We start from the raw sequence: 23,546 nt of genomic DNA on the forward strand, positions 1-23,546 counted from the left end.
TCGACGTTTTACCTCATCTGGAAATAATCACCTGAATAGGCTTTCGAGGGGAAGGTCCCAGCGTACTTTTCGGAAATTAGCCCGTTAGGAAAAACATGGAGCTTTATCAGTACTTCCTCTTTCTGCACTTCTACCTTTTCATAGCTATTTCACAACGTAGTAAGAGGTTCATAAAGGCCCAGAAATAATTATTTTGCTTCACCGCTTGATTTTCATTGAAATGTGAAAGAATGTGAAATGTGTGTATTCGGTTTAAAACGTTAAAAAAAAAATAATAAGTTATAGAGTTTCTGTATAAAATAAATAAATTAAAAAGCAATGAAAGTTTTCTTCGAGGACTGCCTGATTCCAGTTTGTAATTTCTTGATGGCATTTTGACTGGGCAAAAAGCTTCATAGCTCCATACGAACATGTTCGAAACCAGCTATAAGCTTTAAACAAAATATAGAATGACCAGTAGGTTCTTTTATTTTTTTAAAAGTATAATTATCATTATTTTTTCCACTTTCCTTTCCATCGTCATATTTGCTTATGATATTCAAAAGTTATTTATTTTTATTATTTTGTATTTACATAAAACAGTAAATACTTAACAACAATAGTATTTTCCTTCGCTGCCGAAAATGCTATAAAAATTTATAAGTATTATTAGATTTAAAATTGTTTAGCTGTTTGCCTCGCAAAAAGCAATATCTATAAAATAGTAATAATAATAATAATAATAATAAGGAACGTTGATGTATGGATAGTTATCAATTAATGAAAATACTCATGTATTGCGACAATATAAGCGGAAAGTAACCTCCGATTAATTATAAAAGAAACACCAAAGTAAATAAGTGTAATTTAGTATATACATCTGAAAACAACTATTTTGCTCTATTTTTCAACATACTTTCCATAAAAATTCAATCACTTATTATATTTCTGCGCTAGCTTAGAAATTCCACCAGCATAAAAATCTCCCACCTGTGCGTTGAGCCAGCCTATGACCGCATCTTTCAGTTCCTCATCATCATCAAAGCGCTGAGATCCTGGAAATTTGTGGAAATTCATCGGAAAGTTCCGAGACCGTGAAACGTCGTTTTTCACGAACACTTCCATCAATTTTCTGAACGAGTTCATCAATGATCACTGATGGCCTGCCTCCTTTCCTCGTCATCAATGTTTGTTCCTCCACTTTTAGGTGAACGAACCCATTCACGAAAAACTCCTTCATCCATCACATTTGGTCCATACAGGGCACAAAGTTCCCGATGAATAGCTGCTGCCAAATATTGTTTTGCCATATGAAAACGTATAACAACTCGCACCTCGCACTTGGCGGGGTTTTCTATTGCAGCACACATTTTGAGAGGCTACAAAAGTGGAACTAGTGATCAGACAACTTTCAGTTTACCACGACAGGATGCAGACTGATCGTGCACACCTGTGCAAAGATGATAGCACTACCCAAACTATTTCACGCACAGTGACCAATCGGAGGTTACTTTCCGAACGCGCCTCGTAAAAATAATGTACGGAACAACTTGTCTTCATTTCAAAGGTTTTAAAAGGAGATGTGTATGTGAATATTGATGTTTGCTTCGATTAGAAGAAAACATCTATAGAGATATCATATTATACAGTTCCGACAATGCTATTTGCCTCATCGGATTTATAACCGAAAGCTGGTGCAATGATTCGACGATTAGATTACAAGAATGTTCTCTTGACCTAATGTTGAACATCTCAGACAGTCTTTGATTCATCTTCTGGAGCAGCATGTATAATCACCACCTTGAAAAATATCTTACGTAAGTCAGTCCATAGCATCAATTTATTGGTGTCGTGCTTGCGTCGATATAACCATGCGAAACATTTTCTTTCATGCGCACAATGATAATGGGACCAATTTGATGTCAAATAGTTTAACTCCGAAATGGAAATTTTTCAAGAGGAACTTTGAAATTCAATCCCTCATGAAACATTCATATTTCTGTTATGATTGCAACCGAAAACATAATTGTAAGTTTATTTTCTAATGCTGATGAACAAAATTCTCCTTATGCGTTACACATGAGATGTTGAAGTTCAAATTTCTTAGTGGAAAATTTTAATTTTGGAGTAACAACACTTGGTGTCCAAGTGATTCAATTACTTCTATATAAAATGTAAAATTGTGTTTAAAAAATTACTTTTATTCTCTTTTGAAAACTACTGTAAAATTGTTGTGTACAGACAAAAGAGAAAAATGATCGAAATATATGATAAAATTTATTTTCTTTAAATAATAATAATAATAATAATAATAATAATAATAATAATAATAATAATACAAATAATCCCTTTTATAAAGTTTAAGACAAATTTAGGGACGTTTTCATAATCAACTTTTGACGTAGTATAAGATAAAATTGAGGAACATTATATTTTTGTAAGGAAGTCATAAATAAAACTAGTTAAGTTTTATTTGTTTTGGAAATACTATCGTTAAATTCAGCTTCTGTAAGATTAGAAAGTAAATTGTATTAATTTTGTAAAGTTTGAGATCAATTGAGACTCACGTAACTTATGCCAGTGAATCTTTGCTTAAGGCGTACTGAAGCCGAACACGATTAATCATTAAATGTTTGAATATAAATTCAGAATTTAGAGGTAGCAACATGTTTTTGTGAAAGTTTCTCATTAAAAGCAAAACGATTTCTGTTTCTGTGCATATTTTGACGTATTTTCTGCCATAACTGAAACAAATATATTTAATTGTTGTATTCACAGAATGTTTTGGGTGCATCGCATCACGCAAGTGCTGATGATAGTTCTGCTGTGGAGAGCCCTAATGCTGAAGTCTCAAAGCGCACGTAATTTGTGGTATTTCATGTTTGGCTTGATAGTGCGAATTGCTCGAATGATACCTCACGTGTAGGGTAACCGAGGAAAGAGGAAAAATAATACAGTTATTAAAAAAAGAATGAATACACTAGATGCCAAGTTTGTTGACTTGTACAGATAGCATAGGAAGACTTATTAATTAATGTTAAAAAATCATTACGTGCTCTGTAATGGACGACTCTGATTATAATTATTGATTGTTGTTGTATGTGGAATATAAGGAAGAAAAAAAGTAATCGATGTGTATATGAACACCGGGTGTGCTTGCTTGCATGCACAGTATTCATGTAATGTGAATAATTGAGCATATGTATGTGTATGTGTGTTTGTGCTAGCGTGTATGTGTGTGTGTGTGAGAGAGAGAAAGAGAGAGCATGTGATTACAGAATCCGATTATGGAATGCGAGTAAAAGTATTAATGTAGTGAATACTTTTGTATATTCTGTAATAGCTTAGTATAGTGGAGCAATTCTACATTTTTGCTTTTTGATAAATCAAAGAATATATATACTTAGTCATTCTTTATAGCCAATGGGAGTTGTGAATGAATGTAAATATATTTAATCTCTGTTGAGAGAAAGGCATATGGAATTGTATGTAAACCCTATCGAATTCGAATGTCACTACAATTAAACGCGTGTTTTTTGTCAGTAATGTAAATACTTACATTTTAATGCGAAAGTTCAGTAACACATTAGTGCGTAATTTGATGTATTTATTGCATGATCTTTCCTGAGCCCAGTGGCTTGAGTGCTTTGTAGATAATTGTATAAAGTAATAATTATTATAATGAAGAATGAGGAATACAACACCATGTGCAGTAATGCAAGAATTAGAATCATCGTATTCAACATTCTAATCACCAGTGGCTTGAAATCATCATTCCAGTACTGAAAAAAACTTTTAATTAAAATCTCGCCAAAGTGATATAAAACTAAATGTATGTATATCCTCTTTTAAGTTGAGTTACGCAGAAAAGGTTATCAGTTACGTGATAAAACAAAGCGAATTTTGTTTTCCCATAAGACTTGACTTTTTGCGTGTTGTTGGTATTGTTGTATATTTAACACTTTATATTTTGTTGGTTTAGTATCCTTCTTTGTTCTATTGAGAAGGAGAAATGTATGAGAGAGTGAGAGAGATTTTCCTGTAATTATTTGTTAATGAGAATATTTATTTTACTGGGGAATAATTAAATTATCATTGTTGTTGGGTTTACCAGTTATTCTTAGTTTGTATAAAACACTCAGTTTTTATAAAGAAAATGTATATAGATATATATATATAACTTACACACTGTTGTTATTAACTCTGATTATTAGTTTCAGAAACACGGACAAGAAAAACGTAGCACTGTATGCAATGAACTTATATTATTTTTTCTGTACTTTTCATCTGCTTCTGTTTCTTTTTTAAAACAATCAGTCGTGCTCTTTACAGAGAACTCTGTTCTTTTACTGTTAATTAGTTTTTGTTATTCAAATATTGTTTGAATCTTCTTTTGTTTATGAATTTTTCCAATTGCATTTTATTATAAAATCATGTATGTTCCTATTATTACTATTGATAACAACAAAAATATGATGTGAGGTTATATGGAAGCTATTTAATAATAATATGCACAAAACTTATTATTTTTTGTTTTAAGAAATATATATATAAAAGTGACGGTGTAAATTAAACGTGATGAATTAAAGGCATACATGTACTATTTAGAATATGTTTACAGAAATTTGTCACGTTATCCTTTGAATAAATTCTCACTGTAACCAAGTTACTCTTTTAAAGCCATTCTTATTATACTGTAGTTCTAGTTGGGAGATAAAGCACATTTTTCAAGAATAATGAAATAATGAACTTGTTTCGACTTGTATGCCGTAATCTATGATTCTCTTGATTAGTAAATATAAACACTAAGATTTTTCTTAGTAACATTATAACAAAATAATTATTGTTTCAAAATTTAAGCAATTGATAAACCATTTGTATGTAATTATTGCGCAATGAGAGGCACTGTTCTATGTGTTTTAATACCGTATTAAATTTGTTCTGAAGTGAGTAAGTAAAGGTATATTTGTACTTGATAACTTTCGTTGATTGTATAAGATATATTTTTGTTTCAGATGCAATAAATTGCTTTAATATTATTTTTGCTGTGATTGAATTTAAGTATTTTCAGATATCTATACTGAGTAAATTGCCTAGAAATTGACTGCAGTAACTATTGAAGAAAAACTAGTATTTTTAGTCTATTTTGTAAAGAAAATAGTAAGTTTGTTGTGTATTAACATTGTTGATCTAACAATGATGTGCTTCTGTACTTTGCTGTTAATCCTTATTTATAGGATGACCTGATGATATATGACTCATTTGTAAATTGATATCCTTCAAAGGATAAATTCCTGTTCAAAATTCCGTAACATAAAGACTTCAAATTGAAAAATGAGATACTTGGCTTCTAACACGTAAATGTTTCCAGAAAAAAAAATATTGATTACTTATTTTCATAGTTTGTCTTTTAAATCAATTGGTGCACTATATTATGTGCTTGTCGAAAATATGTTAAAAAGCTCTTAAGTTTAGAATAAAGAGTTATCCTAATTGTGTTACAAAGTTTTTACTGTAACTTGCAGCCGTAAATCTGTACAATAAATGGTCTGCTACTTCGTTAATATGACATTTTTTCTTTTATTAGAATGTTATGAAAAACAGTTTTAACCATTATGATAATAATATTGTTGTTATAATAGCATACAAGATTATTGAGATTCGAATCATTTTAAAGATTACTTACTAGATCATGTAGGTATTACGGTAATCAACTTTAAATCACGGTATTCACGATATTACGGTAATCACATATCTTAAATATCAATAATAAGAGATATTGAAATGAATGACCGTTTTTGGAATCTTTAGCTCAGTGATTTTATTATTATTAATAATATTAATTTTAATAATAATAATAATAATAATAATAATAATAATAATAATAATAATAATAGAACATAGCGATTTTTTCTTTTGGGGTCACGTTTTGATTTATATGTGTATTTTTGTTTTAAAAACATTGTGGATGGTCAAATAAAAAGTAATATTGAAAAATGGTTCCCATTATTGTATTCATGTCTGAGGAATAATTGTGATTTAAAAGCTTCTGAAATACAAACTGAGACATTTTCTTGATGATCAATCTCCTATTTCTTAAAAAAAGATCCTAAATACAGTAAGAGCGATGAAGAAAAATAACAGTTTCCCATTACTTAAAAAATTCTGTATCGTAAAATGATACGCATTACCGTTAGTCAGGTATCCAACTACAAGATTTGCAAATCTCAAGAAGTCAGTGGCTCAGTGGTAGGGACTATATGAACAACTTTGTACTGAACAACATTGTGTCCTTGAGTATTCTCAAGATTCAATTCCCTCCCATTACTTTCATTTCCTAACTCTCAATTATCATCTGCTTGCAGACGCTATAAGTGTCCTGCAGCCTTCAAAGCATAAGCACATAAAGTTAATATTTCATATCAAAATCACCTTTTATCTCTTTCTTTCTTTCTTTCTTTCTTCTTACCTGTATTATCTTTCTATTTACTGTTTATCTTTCTTTCTATATATTTACATTTCTACCTAGTATTTATTTCTTCTTTCATTCTATTTATCTGCTTTTTATCGTTCTTTCTATCCTTCTTTCCCTCTTTAATTTTCTAGGTCTAGCCCTGTGTTATAGCCCAACCTACATTATCCTATTAAGCTTAGTCGTGAGAACTAAAATTAAACAATAAAAAAGAAAAATCATAATATTTACCAAGAATGTGGGAAGCTACGGAGTAAATGTTAAGAAGGTAAAAGAAATATAAAGTAGAATAATACAAGGACTAATGGAAAATCTCTAGATAGAGAAAACAGGTTGTGCGATTCTGATTCAGTTCAATTAAAAGTAGAATATTTTCTTCATTAAATAATGTTTTGTTTGTGAGAATCTTGGCTGTTCATTTTCGAACAGGTCCATACTCAATAATAAAATACACCTAATCGTCGTCGTTAGAAACGCTACATAATATGGTTGCACATAGTGTGACATAATTAAAAAACTGAAATACAATAGTAAACTTGTACATTCTCTGTATTTAGAACTTGTTCGTTGCTAAATGTTATATTCGTGCTTTTGACGCGGAAACCTGCATTCGATTCCCAGTAGGAGCTCATGAGGTTCCGACCAGATCTTGGTACTTGTTGCATTTAATGGTTACGTTTATTTTAAGCCAAATCTTCCAAGTAAAACAGTGGTAACCAAATGAGCGTTTTTCTCTGAAGTTTTGTGTTGTACCGACAATGCATTTTATATATTTTATATTTTGTATTTATGTCTTGCTTATGCTTAGATTTGCTTGTTTTTTTTAGTGCAAGACAGGATACTTCGTCTTTTAATAATTGCCAAATATATTATATTGGTTCTTAATAGTAGTTTTCAGGTGAGTGCTACTCTTCGTTTACTGCGTAAATATTTTACGAGTTCTTTACATATATATGTTATTGATAGTACATTCCTAGTTGAGTGTCCAATTTTATATAAATTATATAGTTCCTTTATTTTGTACATGAATACCACCAGTTTTATCTCGTGTCGCATTAACAACTGTTAGTGTTATTATTAGCACTATTATTATTTTATATGAAGCAAAATGTCATTAGAAACAGAGAAAACATTTGAATTGAGATATGAATTGAAAAAAAATATAATATGAAGAAATGCTTCTTAGGAAAGCAATATAAGATACATTATAAATGTCCCGTTATATTGTAGATTTCCTTAAAATTGATGAAGAGTGTAAATTCCGTGACAATACAAAAGAAGTCAAAACACTGATCTTGTAGAATCTTCTTCAGAATTAAAGGTTAATGATAGAACCATTTTTGTCCGTTGTCCAATTCAAAAGTCAAGACTTTGTTTTACGGATTCTTGAAATTTCTTTTCCGACAGCTTAAATAGTTTAACTATACAAATCTCATGTGTATTAAAATAAGGTACCTGTCTGGTATTTAAATAATAATAATTCAGTCTGACTTGAAGTGCATTTAGTACAAATTTAAACGTATGTGGTTACTAGAAATTGAATACTGCTTCGATCCCCGGCCAAGTAAGTTTCTGGTGGACAACATGGTCTCCATGAATTTTCTTGGGTTACTCCCGTTTACCTCCCACGTTCTCGTTCCACCGATTCTTCTATCATCATTCATTTGCCTTAATCATCCATCTCCCTTAGTCAAACGAGCGTATTTGTAGGTCGTTAAACTGAAAGATTTCATTCCAAGATTTCATAGACATTGAAGAAATTTACTTACATTCACTGTGTGAGAGAATTGTAAAGGTGGCACTTGTTGAAAATTTAGTTCCCTATATATAAGCGTTACCTTATATAAGCTTGAATGGGTCTCTCATGTATCTCCCAGGAAAATATGATTAAAGTATATATGCACATCTATACACAAAGATTAATTTAGTTTCTTAATGTACAATAAACATTATACTTCTATAATATTGTAACCTTTAGGTTAGATACAAAAATCCGTCCTTCGTAAATGTTCAGCGGTTTCGTCTCCGATGTGGGAGATGCGAGTTAGTTTTCAAGTGGGATATGGATTTCTGGGTATCATGTTAAACTGTAGGTCCCGCGTCATACAGTCCTGGCACCAATAAGCGATGTGAAACGCCAAATGAATAATTAATTAAATGAATTTAAGATGATATTTCGTATAAAATTATAATATTTCTTTTTAAGAGAACACAGCTTGTCTTTTTATGTATTACTCGACTATATTCATGCGTGCTGAATGTGCTATAAGATGCATATTTAATAACGAAATACTAACTCCACTTAAGCACCCGTTTTATTAATTTAATCATGTACATTTCAATGATTCTTTGCCATAATCATCGATGTGTGTTAAAAAAAAAATTACATTGGTTCGTGGTCTCGCTTTTTTTTTTAAACTAGAAAAAGCTATTATATTTCGTTAGTAGCAAAAAAAAAAAAAAAAAATTGACAAATTTATTGCTTCAATATTAATTATTAAAAATTTATTAACCTGAGCAGTTGTTGAGCTTCAGCGTCATACAATTCGTGTCCTCCTGTTTGCCTCTTTAATAAAATTAGTTCGTGGATGGAGAATCAACTTTTATTTACCAACTAAGTGCTTACCTGGGCTCGAATTATCAAAATAATATAATGTGAAAACTTACGTTTTAAGTTCTTCATTCTTCAGTATCCGTTAGTCGATGAAATTACACTCACTTGTAGAAATTCAAGTTTTTGTTCGGTGCTATCTTTAATTTCATTTCCTCTTTATGATCCAATTTTGAGTCTCAATCGTTCAAATGCTATTTTCTTTGTTGAATACGCTTTACACATGTTTTCAGCTATACGCTACACATTTTTGCGTTTTTAAATTGGAGGGAGGGTTATCTTTTGGAAATTCATAATATGAATTGCTATTATTTTAGCCAAATAAATCTGACACATTCTCAGAAAATTTGTATTGATTCATACTTTTGGTGTCACAATATTGACATAAAATCTTTCTCGTCCAACGACTTATTCCGGAATGCATCTTGATGTGTACGAAGTGGAGTGAGGAAAAAAAAAAAAAAAAAAAGACTGTTGTTTTCGTCAGAATACTGTTCATTTTGGCACAATATACTGAAATTGATTTCTGATTATATTATATTGGGACTTGGATCCAATTTAATAAAGTATAGTAAGTTCATGTGTTCAATATATCTATATCTACTATATATAATATAATAGATCTTCATTTCATAATCCATATCGCTGAAAGGTGTGCCATTTGCCTAGAAGGAGTTAACATTATGAAGCATCACAGAAAATGAAACTATCTTGAGTATGAAAGGAAGGAAAAGCTCAACGTCAGTATAAGCGTTGCAGATAAAGTGGCACTTCTGTTCGATAATTTTCAAATTACCACACAGTTTATGCTGCTTCATCGTGTATCTCCGTAGTTTTCTGTACCTTGTTTCGAAAAATGTGAACGTAAGTTTCAATTTTTTATGTATAGGGTTTTGCTATACTTTCTTTAATGTTTCAGGAGAGTATGTGATACATATAATTTTGAACATAATCAAATCACAAAACAAAAAATTGTCAGTAGCAAAGCTTGAAAGTAGGCAGAATAACCTGAATTAAACCGAAATGCTTTTGAAAAGGGAAAACTTTTCATTACGCGAAATATGAATTGCTCATTTCATGATTTGTATTTACACTATTACTTGCTACCTAGCGGTTACGAAGACTAAACTACCAACTTACATGGAATGTTGAAAACAGATCCAATACTGATATAAACACGTACCTTAATGGTATGTACACTCATGTCTAAAATTATTGTCGCATGTCTATAAATGTGTCGTTGTAGGAATATAATTTGATAACGAATTCGCCGGGTATTTCTTATAACGTTAGTATGTGTATAATCAGCAAAGACATGTGTGTGGCAAATTTCATGTCAAAAGAGCAGTAAACAAGAACAATAAAACGAAAATAAAACTTTCTTGTCCATTTAGCAACATTTTGTTTTACTCAGTCTAATTTTCGTATTTATAATTCTTTTTCTATGAATTTTACCACAAATATACATTTCCCGATTATACACACAGTATCAATATTAAAGTACCCTAGAAAATCATTATCAAATTATATTCTTACAAGAAGACAGTTATAGATATGTGACAATCATTTTGGACATGAGTGTATCACTAAAATTTTCCCATTTAGACTGACTTAAAGCATGCGTCAGTTGCACGGAAGCGCACACTAATATAAACAATACTAAAGAATGATATGAAGTTCATTTAATACTTTCAGTGTACTATTTTTGGGTTATGATTAAAGATCTAATATAATGACTCGTGTACTTTTGTTGCACCTGATTCCGGGTTCGATTCCCGATGGGAGAGCAAAAATCTAGTTTCACAATTATTCACTTCCATTAATCATCCGTCTCTTTTAGCCTAAAGGGCATAACCATGAGACATTAAATTAAAAAGGAAATCATTTCATAAATGAATAGAAATTTTTTCAGGAATAATCAGTTTTTTGAAAATATTGGTTAACTGTTTTAAAATATCGTGTTGTTTCAAAGAAAGAAAAAAAAGCTAAAGACATCAAAGTGATTAATTAGATCTTAAAAAATTATAATAGTAAGGATTAAGTACAGTAGAGGAGAAAAATAATTGAATCAAAACCGTGTTCATCAGCAACTCGAAACTAGTGTGAGATATTCCGCAGTGTGTTAAATGAACTCTCGGTAACTGTATTTATATTTTTATTCTTATTTATTTTGACATTTTTATCAGTCAGCGAAATCAAAACTTTGTTTTTTTTTCCATCAACAGTGATTTTGTTTTGAAAGTAATACTTAAAATATAAGGAATGGCCTCTTGTTATTACAAAGTTAAACTAAGACGCTATTGGATATTTCTCAGTATCAACGTTTACAAAAAATATATTTATTACGAAGAGAATAATATAATACAAATTACATTCACGTTTTAACTGATTTCCCACAATGGATTGAAGGAAGGAAGGAAGGGAAAAAATTAATTCTGAGACCTTGAAAATAGCTCAAAATAACGAAACCACCTGCAACTAATATTCATAACATATCGCAACGACCCTGCTCTTCAAAAGTCTAACCTCTGAGATTTCAAATATAATATACTAGCTGGTAGAATATCTATCTTAAGTTATGCGTTCCGTTCTTGTCAGTATTCTTGCTGAGTTTCATCATATAGTAGGCAAGATAGGGATTATAGCTTAAAAGAATAGACAAAAATGACTTTTTTTTTTCTTTTCTCTGGGGAATGTACAGTAACTTTGATACATCTTCTCCGTTATCTCAGTATTTATAAATAATGGTATGCATTAAGGTATACTTCCTATCTTCAAAAACTGCGTATAATAAATTCAAGATTTATTATCTTGATATCAAGGCTGTTGTAGAAACAAATTTTCACAGACCATTGAGAAGAATAATTTCGAGTGATTCTTTCGTAAACAGTCATACTGGATTGCAGATTTTTTTTTTTTTGAAACAGTTACTAATAATTTGTCTTTAGAAAAATGCTTTATAATTACATTTTTTATATTCCTTGACGTAACATTCCTATGTTAATTTGTACATGTTGCAACTATTTATGTTGACTGTCGCTTTCTGTGCAAAAATTCCAGTCATACAGGACAGTGCCTTTCCTAATTTAATTTAACCTTAAATTTAAAAAATTATAAAAAAAAGAAAGAAAATTGGTGATTGTTTGGTTGAATACTGTATATATGTAGTTAATATGTGTGGCTATATATAAATCTATGCTGTATAACACTTTCTACAAACATGAAGGTATGTATTTCCTAATCTCTAGTATATAGCAGTTGAAGTAAATTTTACGAATTAGAAATTACAATTGGACTATTTCTAATGTCTTAATTAATTAGGAACATAATTCTGATCACATTATCGCATACCTATGGTATGATCTTGCATGGGTGAAAGCATTTTAGTAGGTTATCCATGTAAATGCTACACGTACATTACCTAGTTTGTTCAGTAAATTAAGTGTTCTTCAAAATATACATATGTATATAGTTAATTATATTTTGTTTTGTTACAATAAATGTTGTTCTTATTTTAATGTCTTTTGTTTCTAACACACACTGCATTTGCCTTTTTGGTGGTGGTAATTGGATCACGGGATTGAGTGCTAATAAATCTTTGGCTTTAAGAAACAGGCTGTTTCTTTGTAAGGCGTGTTTTAAATTTCAGTTTTCTTCTTAACTTTAAACTCATGGTTTTACATTGTATTTCCCGTAACAGCCCTCAAAGAACTCCAATACATGTGCTTCAGGCATTTTGACTTAATAATAATAATAATAATAATAATAATAATAATAATAATAATAATAATAATAATAATAATAATAATAATAATACTTAAATACAGAAAGTACATGAAGTCCTTTATTAGTTATGAGTATTCATAGGGATCACAATTTCGGTGTTCTTTTCCTCAATTTAGCAGGGAGTCTCAAGCTTTCAGGCATAATTAACCAGACCTGAACATGTATTCTCTTTGTTGTGTAGTAATTGAGTGGGAACTGTGTGCTTTCTGTACCACGTGATCTTGGGTTCAATCCCCAGTAGAGTACTAAACCTGAGATAAAAATTTGAATAGCAGTTAAAATCCTACTTTCGGCAGTAGGTCCCGTCTCGTATAACCTCGGTGCTGAACAGTACACATCGAACTCCAAATCAAATCTTCTGTTGCACATAGCACCATCAAGATCAACCGACTAGATGATGTTCAACTGTGTAATGAATGATCAGTGCAGTGAGAGCCATCTCAACGCCATTATTTCTGGCTTTCTTGATTCACAGTGTTATATTATTTATTTAACTAGTTTTGGAGTTGCCTCACAACAGTTAGTTCTGAAAGCTTTACCCTCTGCTGGGAATTGAATCTAGAGCCACGCATGCACACACTTGATTACACAGGAGTTAAGTGTAAGAGTTATGTCAACATAACTACTTAAATTTGTCTTTAAAAAGACAGAACATTCATTCTTTGTTTACCTTCTTCAATTAAAAGTTTAATTTTAAGTAGTCCCCAATATACATATGACAGTTGTTCGTTGAAAGCCGTAAAGTGTATACCACAGTTACTATTGTGTTTAAAAAAAGAAAATAAATAAATAAAAAAAAATAAATAAATAAATTAAAGACTTACCGGTACAACTCATAAATACAACTGTATATGATGGCAATTGCACTGAAGCTTGCAAATTCGTCGTCGTTGCTAATTTTCATAATCAGGGTCTACTGATTATTTCATTAATACGAATATACAGTAGTTCCAAGTAGTCGTCACAACGCCAGATGAACTCTCCACTGTCAACGCCATTTGGTTCCTTCAGCAGTCACTTATCAAACTCTCAAAGACAATAATGCTTGACTGGTAATCTCATGGGAACCAGTAGACAAGCATTAGCTTTGTATACATTACATAATAGTATATATCGTCGTATGAAAACCAAAGGATCGTAACTCTAAGAATGGAATTTTTGTTTGCTTGGATTATGAACATAATTTTGAAAGTCTCTTTTTGAATGCTACTGAAGTTGACTTTGTCATTGACTTGTCTGCTATGCAATAATGTGTTTACCATCTTATTAAAACAACATTTGTTTGAAGAAACAACTTTCGTCCCTCTCTCCTGTAAACCTACGAAAATGGAGTTACGTTCCTCTGGTTTTTATACGACGATATGTAGTAGTTGCTGTATATTGCACATTTCTCTCTAAAAGTGTGAGTATTCTGATAGTCAGGGTACGGTAAAATCACTGTGTTACGTTGGCGAAAACCTGAAAAAGAACAGTATATATATAATATACAGGTTGTTAATGAACCATACCGACAAACTGGAAGAGGTGATTCCTTACATCAAAATAAGAGAAAAAAGTTCATAGAGACCTGTGGGAATAAGTGCATAGTTTCAGAGCTAGCGCTGTCCAAAATCGTGAAAAAGACAAATTTCAAGATGCCATATTTCGAATTCGAGAAACTGCGGATGGTGGTCCTTATCAGCGTAAAGGAAGTCATACATACGAAATCTAAAAATGCATATTTAATTAATGTTCAATGGGTATACAGAGTATTCCATACAGGGTAAAATTCCCAGACATGCCATCAACCGAATTTTGAGACATGCTTTCATTTTATGGTTGGTCCAAAGTAGGCAAACGATAGGCCTTGATAGCAGTGAACACGGAATCCTTTGGCGCGATGTCGGAAGTGTTGGGGGAGCGTCAGCAGCACGGTCTCTCGTACTCGGGAGAACGCATGCTGTAATGTTTTCGTTCACGCTTATAAGTGAAGAAAACATGAAATATACCGAGACGAAATACAGCGCATCACACGTTATTCCGAACACAAAAAACATGAAGCTGCCGGTTCCTAACACTTCCGACTTCCCTCCGAAGCATTGGATGTCCATTGTTGTCAAGGCTTACGTCTTGCCTACTTTGGACCCTCCTTGAAATCAGGGTATATCTGAAAACTCTATTGAGAGCATATCTGAGAATTACACCCTGTAGGGAATGCCCTGTACACCTATTGAAAATTGACGAAATATAAACTTTTGGATTGTGTATGCGTGGCTTTCTTTACGCTGATGAGAACCACTATCCACTGTTTCTCGAATTCGAAATAGGACCTGTTGAAATTTGACTTTTTCGCGATTTTGGACAGCCCTAGCTCTGAAACTATGCACTTTTCGCCATTGGTCCATATGAACTTTTTCTCTTATTTTGATGTGAGGAATCACCTCTTACAGTTTGTCGGTATAGTTCATTACTATGTGCTGTTTCATTTCTAGGTAACATATGTCGCTGCTTGTTCTATTTGTATCGTACTTGAACTCGTCTCATTGACTCAGTAACTAGAGCTGTGTGCAGAGCAATACAAGCGTTAAATGCAAATGGTTACTCAAAATGTCGATTTCGCAGGTTGATCGAAACAGATTAGTAGCATTGCTGAAAGAGATCATATATGAGGTCTGGCTAAAATAATAATAATAATAATAAATAAATAAATAAAACATAAATAAATAAATAAAAAATAACGTAACTGGTGTCAAAAGTACAGCTTATTGTCACAAATTTACAAATTAAAAATGATCCCCTTTTCCTCTCTATACACGTTTGCATACGAAGTTTCCATTGTTGGAACCAGTTATCGAAATTAAGTCACCGTCTTGAGTACCGCTACTATTTTCTGCTTCACTTTTTCCATAGTCTGACGAATTTCCTTGAGGGAGAATTTCACTTTCGGAAAAGGAAAAAATCGCACGGTGCCAAGTTCGGCGAATAAGGTAAGTGTTTCAACACTGGAGTCGTCTTAGTTGTCAGAAATTGCTTAACGGTCAAAGTAGTATGCGAAGGAGCGTTGTCGTGATGCACAATCCATTCATTGTTCTTCCACAACAGGGCGTTTTCTTTCTCACGCGTTCTCGTAGTTTCACCAAAATCTGCTGATAATACTGCTTATTCACTGTCTGACTTGATGGTATCCATTCAATCAAGCGTAGGCCATTGATATCAAAGAACGCAGTGAGTATGACCTTTACTTTCGATCTGCCCTTGCGTATCCTTTAAATCTACGGTGATGAAGTTTTTCCGTGCATAGATTTCCTTTTCGTTTCAGGATCACACTGAAAGATCCACATCTCATCACCAGTGACTATTTTCGTTAACAAGTCCGGTTCTGCTTTCAGGCATTCCATTATGTTACTGTACATGTGCTTTCAGAAGTCCTTCTGCTCCTGTGTGAGGTTCTTTGGTACCATTTTAGCACAAAGTTTGCGCATGTTCAAATGGTCGTGCAGAATTGCGCGGATAGACTATCGACGCCCACCATGTCTGCTATCATTCGAATGCTGAGCCTGCTATCTTCCGGACAATGTCAGTATCTTTTTTTAGCCCATTTTCCTCTGTTGCTACTGTCACAGAATGACCCGGACTTTCGTAATCATTAACGTTCTCGCGTCGCTCGTTGGGGCTTTTGTACCACTCAAACACTCACGTATGTGGCATCGTATTATCACTGTATAGATCGTGTAACAGTTTCACACACTCACTCGGTGATTTCTTTAATTTCACAAGGAATTTCAAGTTAATGCGCTGCTCAATTTTCACATTTGCCATTCTTCCGGCAACACGATTGCACACCTTTCTCTTCAATCGTTACTCGCAGACTAAACCCGACTTAGAGCGGCAACTCATGTATATCATTCTCTTGAAGGTTCAAGGTTGCCCTGCGCACATTCGCTCCCCACTGCTTCACGTATACTACTGCCAGCGTTGCCAGTCCCATTATTTTTAGCCAAGCTTCATACATGTAGAAATAGCGCCCTTTTTTGGAGTTAACTCATGGAGCAGTTTTCAAGGAGACAGTGTGCGTAACCTACAGAGGAATTGTCCAAGAATAACTCATTAACCAAGGATCATTATCCTAATGGACGACACCACAGTAAGATTAATATATGTAATGGCACTTAGCAACCCGCAAATTACGAAATGACCTTGTGCGGGCATCTGACATCTCGATATAAACAGTTTGCAAGCGGCTTTATAGAGTACAATTTAGGTCTCTCAGACCTGTGCAATATATAGGTCTGTATAAAACAAAAGAGAAGAAACAGTATTCATAATATACAAACAATCATTTGCTGGTTAATAGTATAATCATATTTGAAAAAGAATGACTCTGGAAATTACGACACAGTTTCTACACCTTGACTGAACTCTTCAATCGAATAAAATGGATTTGCTATTAACCAATCATGTAACTTTATTTTATAAACCTTTAACGGCAGCTGCTGTATGGAGGTTGTTAATTTATTAAACAGCTTTGGTCCTAAAACTAAATAGTTATTTCTGATCTTCGATAATCTAGTAAAGGATACATCAATTTTCTTACAGCATCTAGTATTATATGTATGTACTTCGTCCCTACGTGTCATATTAGCAAGATTTTGCTTAGTGTAAAGTAGCACTTGATAAATATATAGATTAACTACCGTCATTATCTTAATCCTGATAAATAATGGTTTACTAGTGTTCTTTATCGGAGAGCTCGGGAGAGCTTGGTACATACATATTTTATGTTTTTCCCAGGTTAGTTGGTTGTTTATCATATACCAAGAAATTTAACCTCATTTTCATGGTAGTTTTCTTTATCATTGCAGTGATTCAGACTAAAAGATCTTTTTTTTTTCTCGATTAAGGACAAAACCCCTACCATGTCACTGCTTCTGATAATCAGTAGCGAAGCGTAATCCCACAAGTAGGGTAGGCTCGATAAACTAATAACACAAATAACATTTAATATATCATAAAACGTTTAAAATTGTACTGAATCACGTGCTAATGCCTTCAATAGAAATGTTAATGCTCAGAATTAGCTTCATTTGAATCAACGCAAGATAGTTAATATTGTATTCTATGCAGTGGCATATTTAATGGGGTAGCTTCCGAGCTTAAGCACTCACCGAAATTTTATCGCAACTTTTTATTGTTTTATATATCTTGCAGAATTTTCACATTTCCAGGAATAAAGTTAGCAAATCCCCTCCTGAAATAAGCAAAGCCCGCCGAAACAAAATCGTGAATACTCCACTTATTCTATGAAGTGGAAATTTCAACTAAAATCGTATACAAATATTATTATTTTGTCCTGTACATTAGCGTTTGGTAAATTTATACATATGTTTAATGTATCAGACTTACATTCTACTAGCTATTATGGACCAGGTCCCATGTAGTAAAAAAATAGCTACTCTGAATGACTCCTGATAGTATATACCTAAATTAAACAAGTTATCACTAATAGAAATACATAATTCTACACAGAAACTTCTTACTCTGTGTTAAAGAAATCATTTTATAACATACTAGCATTGAGAGCTCATCCGTGGCTAAGCGGTTAGCGTACGCGCCTTTGGCGTGGAAGATCCGGGTTCGATTCCCGGCAGGAGTTCATGTGGTTTGGTGTCCATGTCTTATATAGCCTCGCTGCTGAAAGAGACGTTAAACTCAAAATTAACTCATATTAGCATTGAAAGATGTCTTCAACGCTAAAACTAAACTCCCACAGGCGAGCCTTCGCGCCTTCCCAAGAATACGTGGAATCCCCAGACATAATAGCTTCGCTTCCTGAGCAGCATAGCCCTTAAGCCTGTCCTGCGAGCTGGTGAAGCTCAGACGGAAAGATATCCAAGTGTTACCGAAAATACCGAAATGTTGAAGTATTTACTTTATTTTATAAGAAACCAAAGATAAAGAAAATATACGGTAGAAAACAGGGTAGGCCCGGCCTCAGAGCCTCACAGTACGCTTCGCCACTGCTGATAATGCGCCTTGAACTTCCATATATACTTCTTCAAACCTTGTATTTATATTAAGTACGCTAGTATCATCCTCGTATAGAATTGATGTAGCATCAGTATTTAAAGGTAAATCATTTATCATTATTAAAAATAGTACCGGACCCAGAACTAAACCCTGCGGTACCCCGTATTTAACTTCTAATATGTTTGAATGCATATTGTTAACACTAACTATCTGTTTACGTTCATTTAAATATGATTTTACAAAATTTAAACTGCTGCTATGGAATCCGTAATACGCTAATTTATCACATAAGATTATATGATCTACACAATCAAATGCTTTACTTAAATCGCAGAATGTCGCTAAAGCAAAACCCTTATTTTCAAAAACTTCATATATATTTTCGTTATCAATTCCACTGCATCTATTTTGGATTTCTCCAGCCTGAATCCAAATTGAGCTTCCAGAATTATATTTTGCTCAGTCATGTATTTATATTTTTGATCTTTAATAATAATTTTCGCAGTGATGGCTCTACGTATCAGGGAACTGCATAATGCACATGAAGGCCATACATATTGGCACTGTAAACATCTGGATTGAAGCACTATTACACGAAAACATACGTCGTTTCCCTATGCAAATAGATGTGATTATTTTGTTTCAATCTTTTGTGCTTTCTCGGTACGCACAACTTGTTTTGGGTTTCGTACACCGTATACACTCAGGTATGGTAATAAAGGTTGTACTTCCCTATTTCTTTGTCTTATTCATGACATTAAAACCAGAGATGTGCGTCTACGCGTAAAAAACGATAGTTTACGTTTACGTGTCAACTATGCGTAGACAATGTAAACAACGTAGACTATGTAGAATATGTCAACAACACGTAATTTAATATGGCGTGTGGACAATAAAGGAGCTTTCTTTTGTCGTTACCTTGCAAAATTGCGTACAAAATAAAATGCCTAGACCAGCGAATAGTAACTTTCGAATACTTAGTTTCGTGTTGATGAAGGAAAATGAAAAATATTATGCATTTTGTAAAAAAAAATATGCAAGAAAAAATTGTCAAATACAGCAGCTTCAAGACTGAAAGCCCACAGGTGAGAATTAGTTTTGTAAGTTTCATTATAAAAGCAGTGCTCGAAGTGGAAAATCTAAGGAAGTGGTATGTGCAGAGCAGAATAAACATACAGATTAGATAATTCCCTCTACTTTTTATATGTTAGTCGTTTCCCTAATCTTTCGCTGCACCGAAGCAAAACAACTGAATGAGGAAATATGAACAAACGAGCAACGAAATTCTTCCTTACATTTGATAGTGGTTGTCTACATAGTCTACACGGGAAAAGGTGTAATGTAGATTACGTATAGATTACAGTAGACAATCGCGTAGACGTAAAATTATAGTTTACGGCACATCACTGATTAAAACATTTTGTGAGGAGTGTACTTTGTTTAGCAAAATCCTAACCTTTCATTTCATTTCTACTTACTAACGTTTTTATTACACTGTTCAACAAATTTTGATCGAAAGTATGTAAATTCTTTGAATTGCGATTTTTACATTCATTTAAGCATAATATGAAAGAAAATGATAATAGAAAAATTTTCTTAGCTCAGGTTGTGAAACAAAACGCCCTTGTACAACAGTAGCTGTATATATACAAATGTATTAATATTTATAGAACATTTAAGCAAAATCCTTGTAAAAACCTACATTTCACTTTTTTTTATCTATTTCACTGTGATGTGATAAGCTGGGGAGTTAAGAAGTACCCTAACCTATAGCTTTCTATACCCTTGTACTTCCTTTTTCAAAATTGCGCAAATACCAGTTTCACAGCGATACAGAAAATAAAGTAACCGTGGTCAAGTTAAACATTAACAATTCCGTAATAAAAATCAGTATTAACATCAAAACATGAAAAATATGTACAAATACCTTTTTGTGCAAGAACTACACTGCAATGTAGAGAAAAGTTTCAAGTGATCCCTTGTACAGGATTATGTTTATTTTATTTTGAGCGTCTTCGTTTGGCTTGCCTTTTGTAGGTTACATCTGGAGCATCTCTTGCAATAGTCCAACAGTAGTCGGCCAATATGTTAGAACTCCATTTTCGCTCATATCTCTTCTCCATGGCTGCAATATCTTGATGGAAACGCTCATCATGTTCGTCACTTACTGCTCCACAATCTTCGGAAAAGAAGTCTAGATGTGAATGAAGAAAGTGGAGTTTCAGACACATATTGCAACCAAGATTTTTGTAGCACAATAACAACTTTGTAATTTTTGTTGCTCGGTGTCTTCCCAAGAACTGTGAACAAACACTCTTCAAGCTTTTCCACGCAGCTTTCTCCTCACCTTGGAGAATTTCGTCGAACTTGTGATCTTTGAATAGTTGCCTAATCTGTGGCCCTATGAAAACACCCTCTTTAACTTTGGCAACACTTAATCGAGGGAATTGTCCTCTTAGGTACTTATAGGCCTCATCCTCTTGGTTCATGCTCTTAACGAAACTTTTCATAAGACCTAATTTAATATGTAGAGGGGGAAGCAAAATTCGGTTACGATCTACCAGTGGTTCATGCTGCACATTTTTCACTCCCGGCTGAAGAGTTTCTCTGGTACTCCAATCACTTTTGCGGTAATAAGATCCACGATCTCTACTGTCCCATTCACATATAAAGCAACAATACTTTGTATACCCTAACTGCATACCTAGCAACAGTGCTATTACTTTAAGGTCACCACAAATGAGCCACTGAAAATCGTAATATTTAATGGCTTGAAGTAAACGTTTCAAGTTTTCATAAGATTCCTTCATATGAACTGCGTAACCTACAGGAATTGAAGGAAGTTCATTTCCAATATGTAAAAGCACTGCCTTTAAACTCACCTTGGACGAATCTATAAAGAGCCTCCACTCCGTAGGTTCGTAATTAATTTTAAGTGCCCTCATGAGACCATTTACATCTGTACATGCCACAAGTGTGTCTTCCATAGTAAAAAATGAAGTAAACATCTTCTCCCTATTCCGATACACTGAAATATTTACTTTTTCCTGCAATACATTCCATTGCTTTAAGCGTGACGCTAAAATTTCGGCTTTGCTTTTCGAGAGGTCCAAGTCTCTGATTAGATCACTTAGTTCCTCTTGAGTAAGTCTATGTGGTTCACATGGAGGTTCTTCTACAACAAACGTAGGGTCCTTCGAAGTACTTGATTCAGGGGCTTCAACTTCTTGATCATCATCAGAAAAAAGATCGTATTCTTTAGGTGGGTCAGGAACAGGCAGGGGTGTAGCCAGCAGGTTAATGTAGAGGGGGCCCGTCGTTTTTGAAGGGGGGCCAAGCCAAACAAAATGTGTTGCAGCTAGTGTTTTTGAGGCCTGAAAAAAGCCGGAAAATTTTGGTTTCCTCTCGGAAAACTAAAAGCACTGCTTTTTAAGATTATTATTATTATTATTATTATTATTATTATTATTATTATTATTATTATACTTTTTCTCCATGAATTGGGTCTAGGAAAATTCGGTGTAAGAAAACTCGGTGTAGGAAAATTCGGTGTACGGAAAACTCGGTGTGGGGAAATTTTGGTGTACGGTAGATTCGGTGTAATACATATTGAATATTACTACTTAAAATAATTTACGACATTTCATATTGTGAAAACGAAAACCATATAATGTAACGAATAAAATGTTATTACCTATTTCAAGAAAAGCAAATTTATTTTTCTGCCTTGAGTCCAATACCTCTTGCATGTCTTTTGCGGGGTATTACTATAAACTACTTTTCATCACACAATGAAGCTGACACTTTTTGTCAGAAATAAAACAATTACAACTATAAGTTCAGAGAATAGTTATAGGAACAACTAAAAACACCTTTCCTATATAGTACATCATAGAACATATACAAGGTGATTCTTTTAAAACTCACGGATTTCATTTGGGGATCTAGATTTTCTAACTGAAGTCCGATTTTCATGCGGTTTGTGGCAAATGATCAAGGAACGTTGGAAGATTTATGGAACTATGCTTACTGGTTTACATTCATTTGGGGTAATATAGGCCGCGCCTCTAGAAAAGCAGCAAATATTCGCCACTGTACCGAATTGGAATTAGGTGAGGTGCGGTATGGAGATTTGAGTTTCTTCGTTAGATGGTAACCTCGCGACGGTCAATAAGAAACAGGAAACTGGGCCTTCGTATTGAGAATTATGCTGTGCTACTGTACCAATATGATCAGGACGCAGTTACAATAATGTACTCTTTGGAGCAACGTGATTTTATCGTTAAAAAGATTTTAGAGGCCGGGATCTGTTGTTGCTACGCAAAGGGCAGCTACACGCAACTTTGCCTCACGTTCTGCCCCAAACAGGAACATAATATGGTCGCTAGTGAATAAATTGCAGGAAACAGGATCTCTTCTGAGTAAGGCAGGGAAGCATCGGACACCGCTGGCGGATGTTGTTGGACATAAAACTTAAAGATTTCATTTCATTTCACTAACACTTAATTTGTATTCTCACTAACACTTAATTTGTATTCTTCAATTTCGCTTCAAATATCCAATATCTCATTCGAACTGTAACGTACAATGGCGAATATTTGCTGTTTTTCTTGCGGCCTGCTCGATATTACCCCGGATGAATTTAAACCAGTAAACATAGTCCCATAAACCTCCCATTCTCCCTTGATAATT

The 23,546-nt window shown here is 33.3% G+C and overlaps 1 protein-coding gene across 10 annotated transcripts in view; it reads left to right on the forward strand.

Moving 5' to 3' along the window:
- Positions 1 to 12,580, forward strand: part of LOC145662670 (putative fatty acyl-CoA reductase CG5065) — a 323,802-nt gene extending 311,222 nt beyond the window's left edge. For all 10 annotated transcript variants that reach the window (XM_081728473.1, XM_081728475.1, XM_081728474.1 and 7 more), the window contains one exon: positions 2,758 to 12,580. In XM_081728473.1, the coding sequence (XP_081584599.1) occupies positions 2,758 to 2,905 (148 nt within the window). In that variant the 3' untranslated portion in view covers positions 2,906 to 12,580. The remainder of the gene's footprint in view (positions 1 to 2,757) is intronic.
- The last annotated feature ends 10,966 nt before the right edge of the window (positions 12,581 to 23,546 follow it).

This window comes from Thermobia domestica, chromosome 10 (assembly GCF_964235325.1).
Source record: "Thermobia domestica chromosome 10, izTheDome1.hap1.1, whole genome shotgun sequence".
In the NCBI taxonomy this organism is placed as follows: Eukaryota; Metazoa; Arthropoda; class Insecta; order Zygentoma; family Lepismatidae; genus Thermobia; species Thermobia domestica.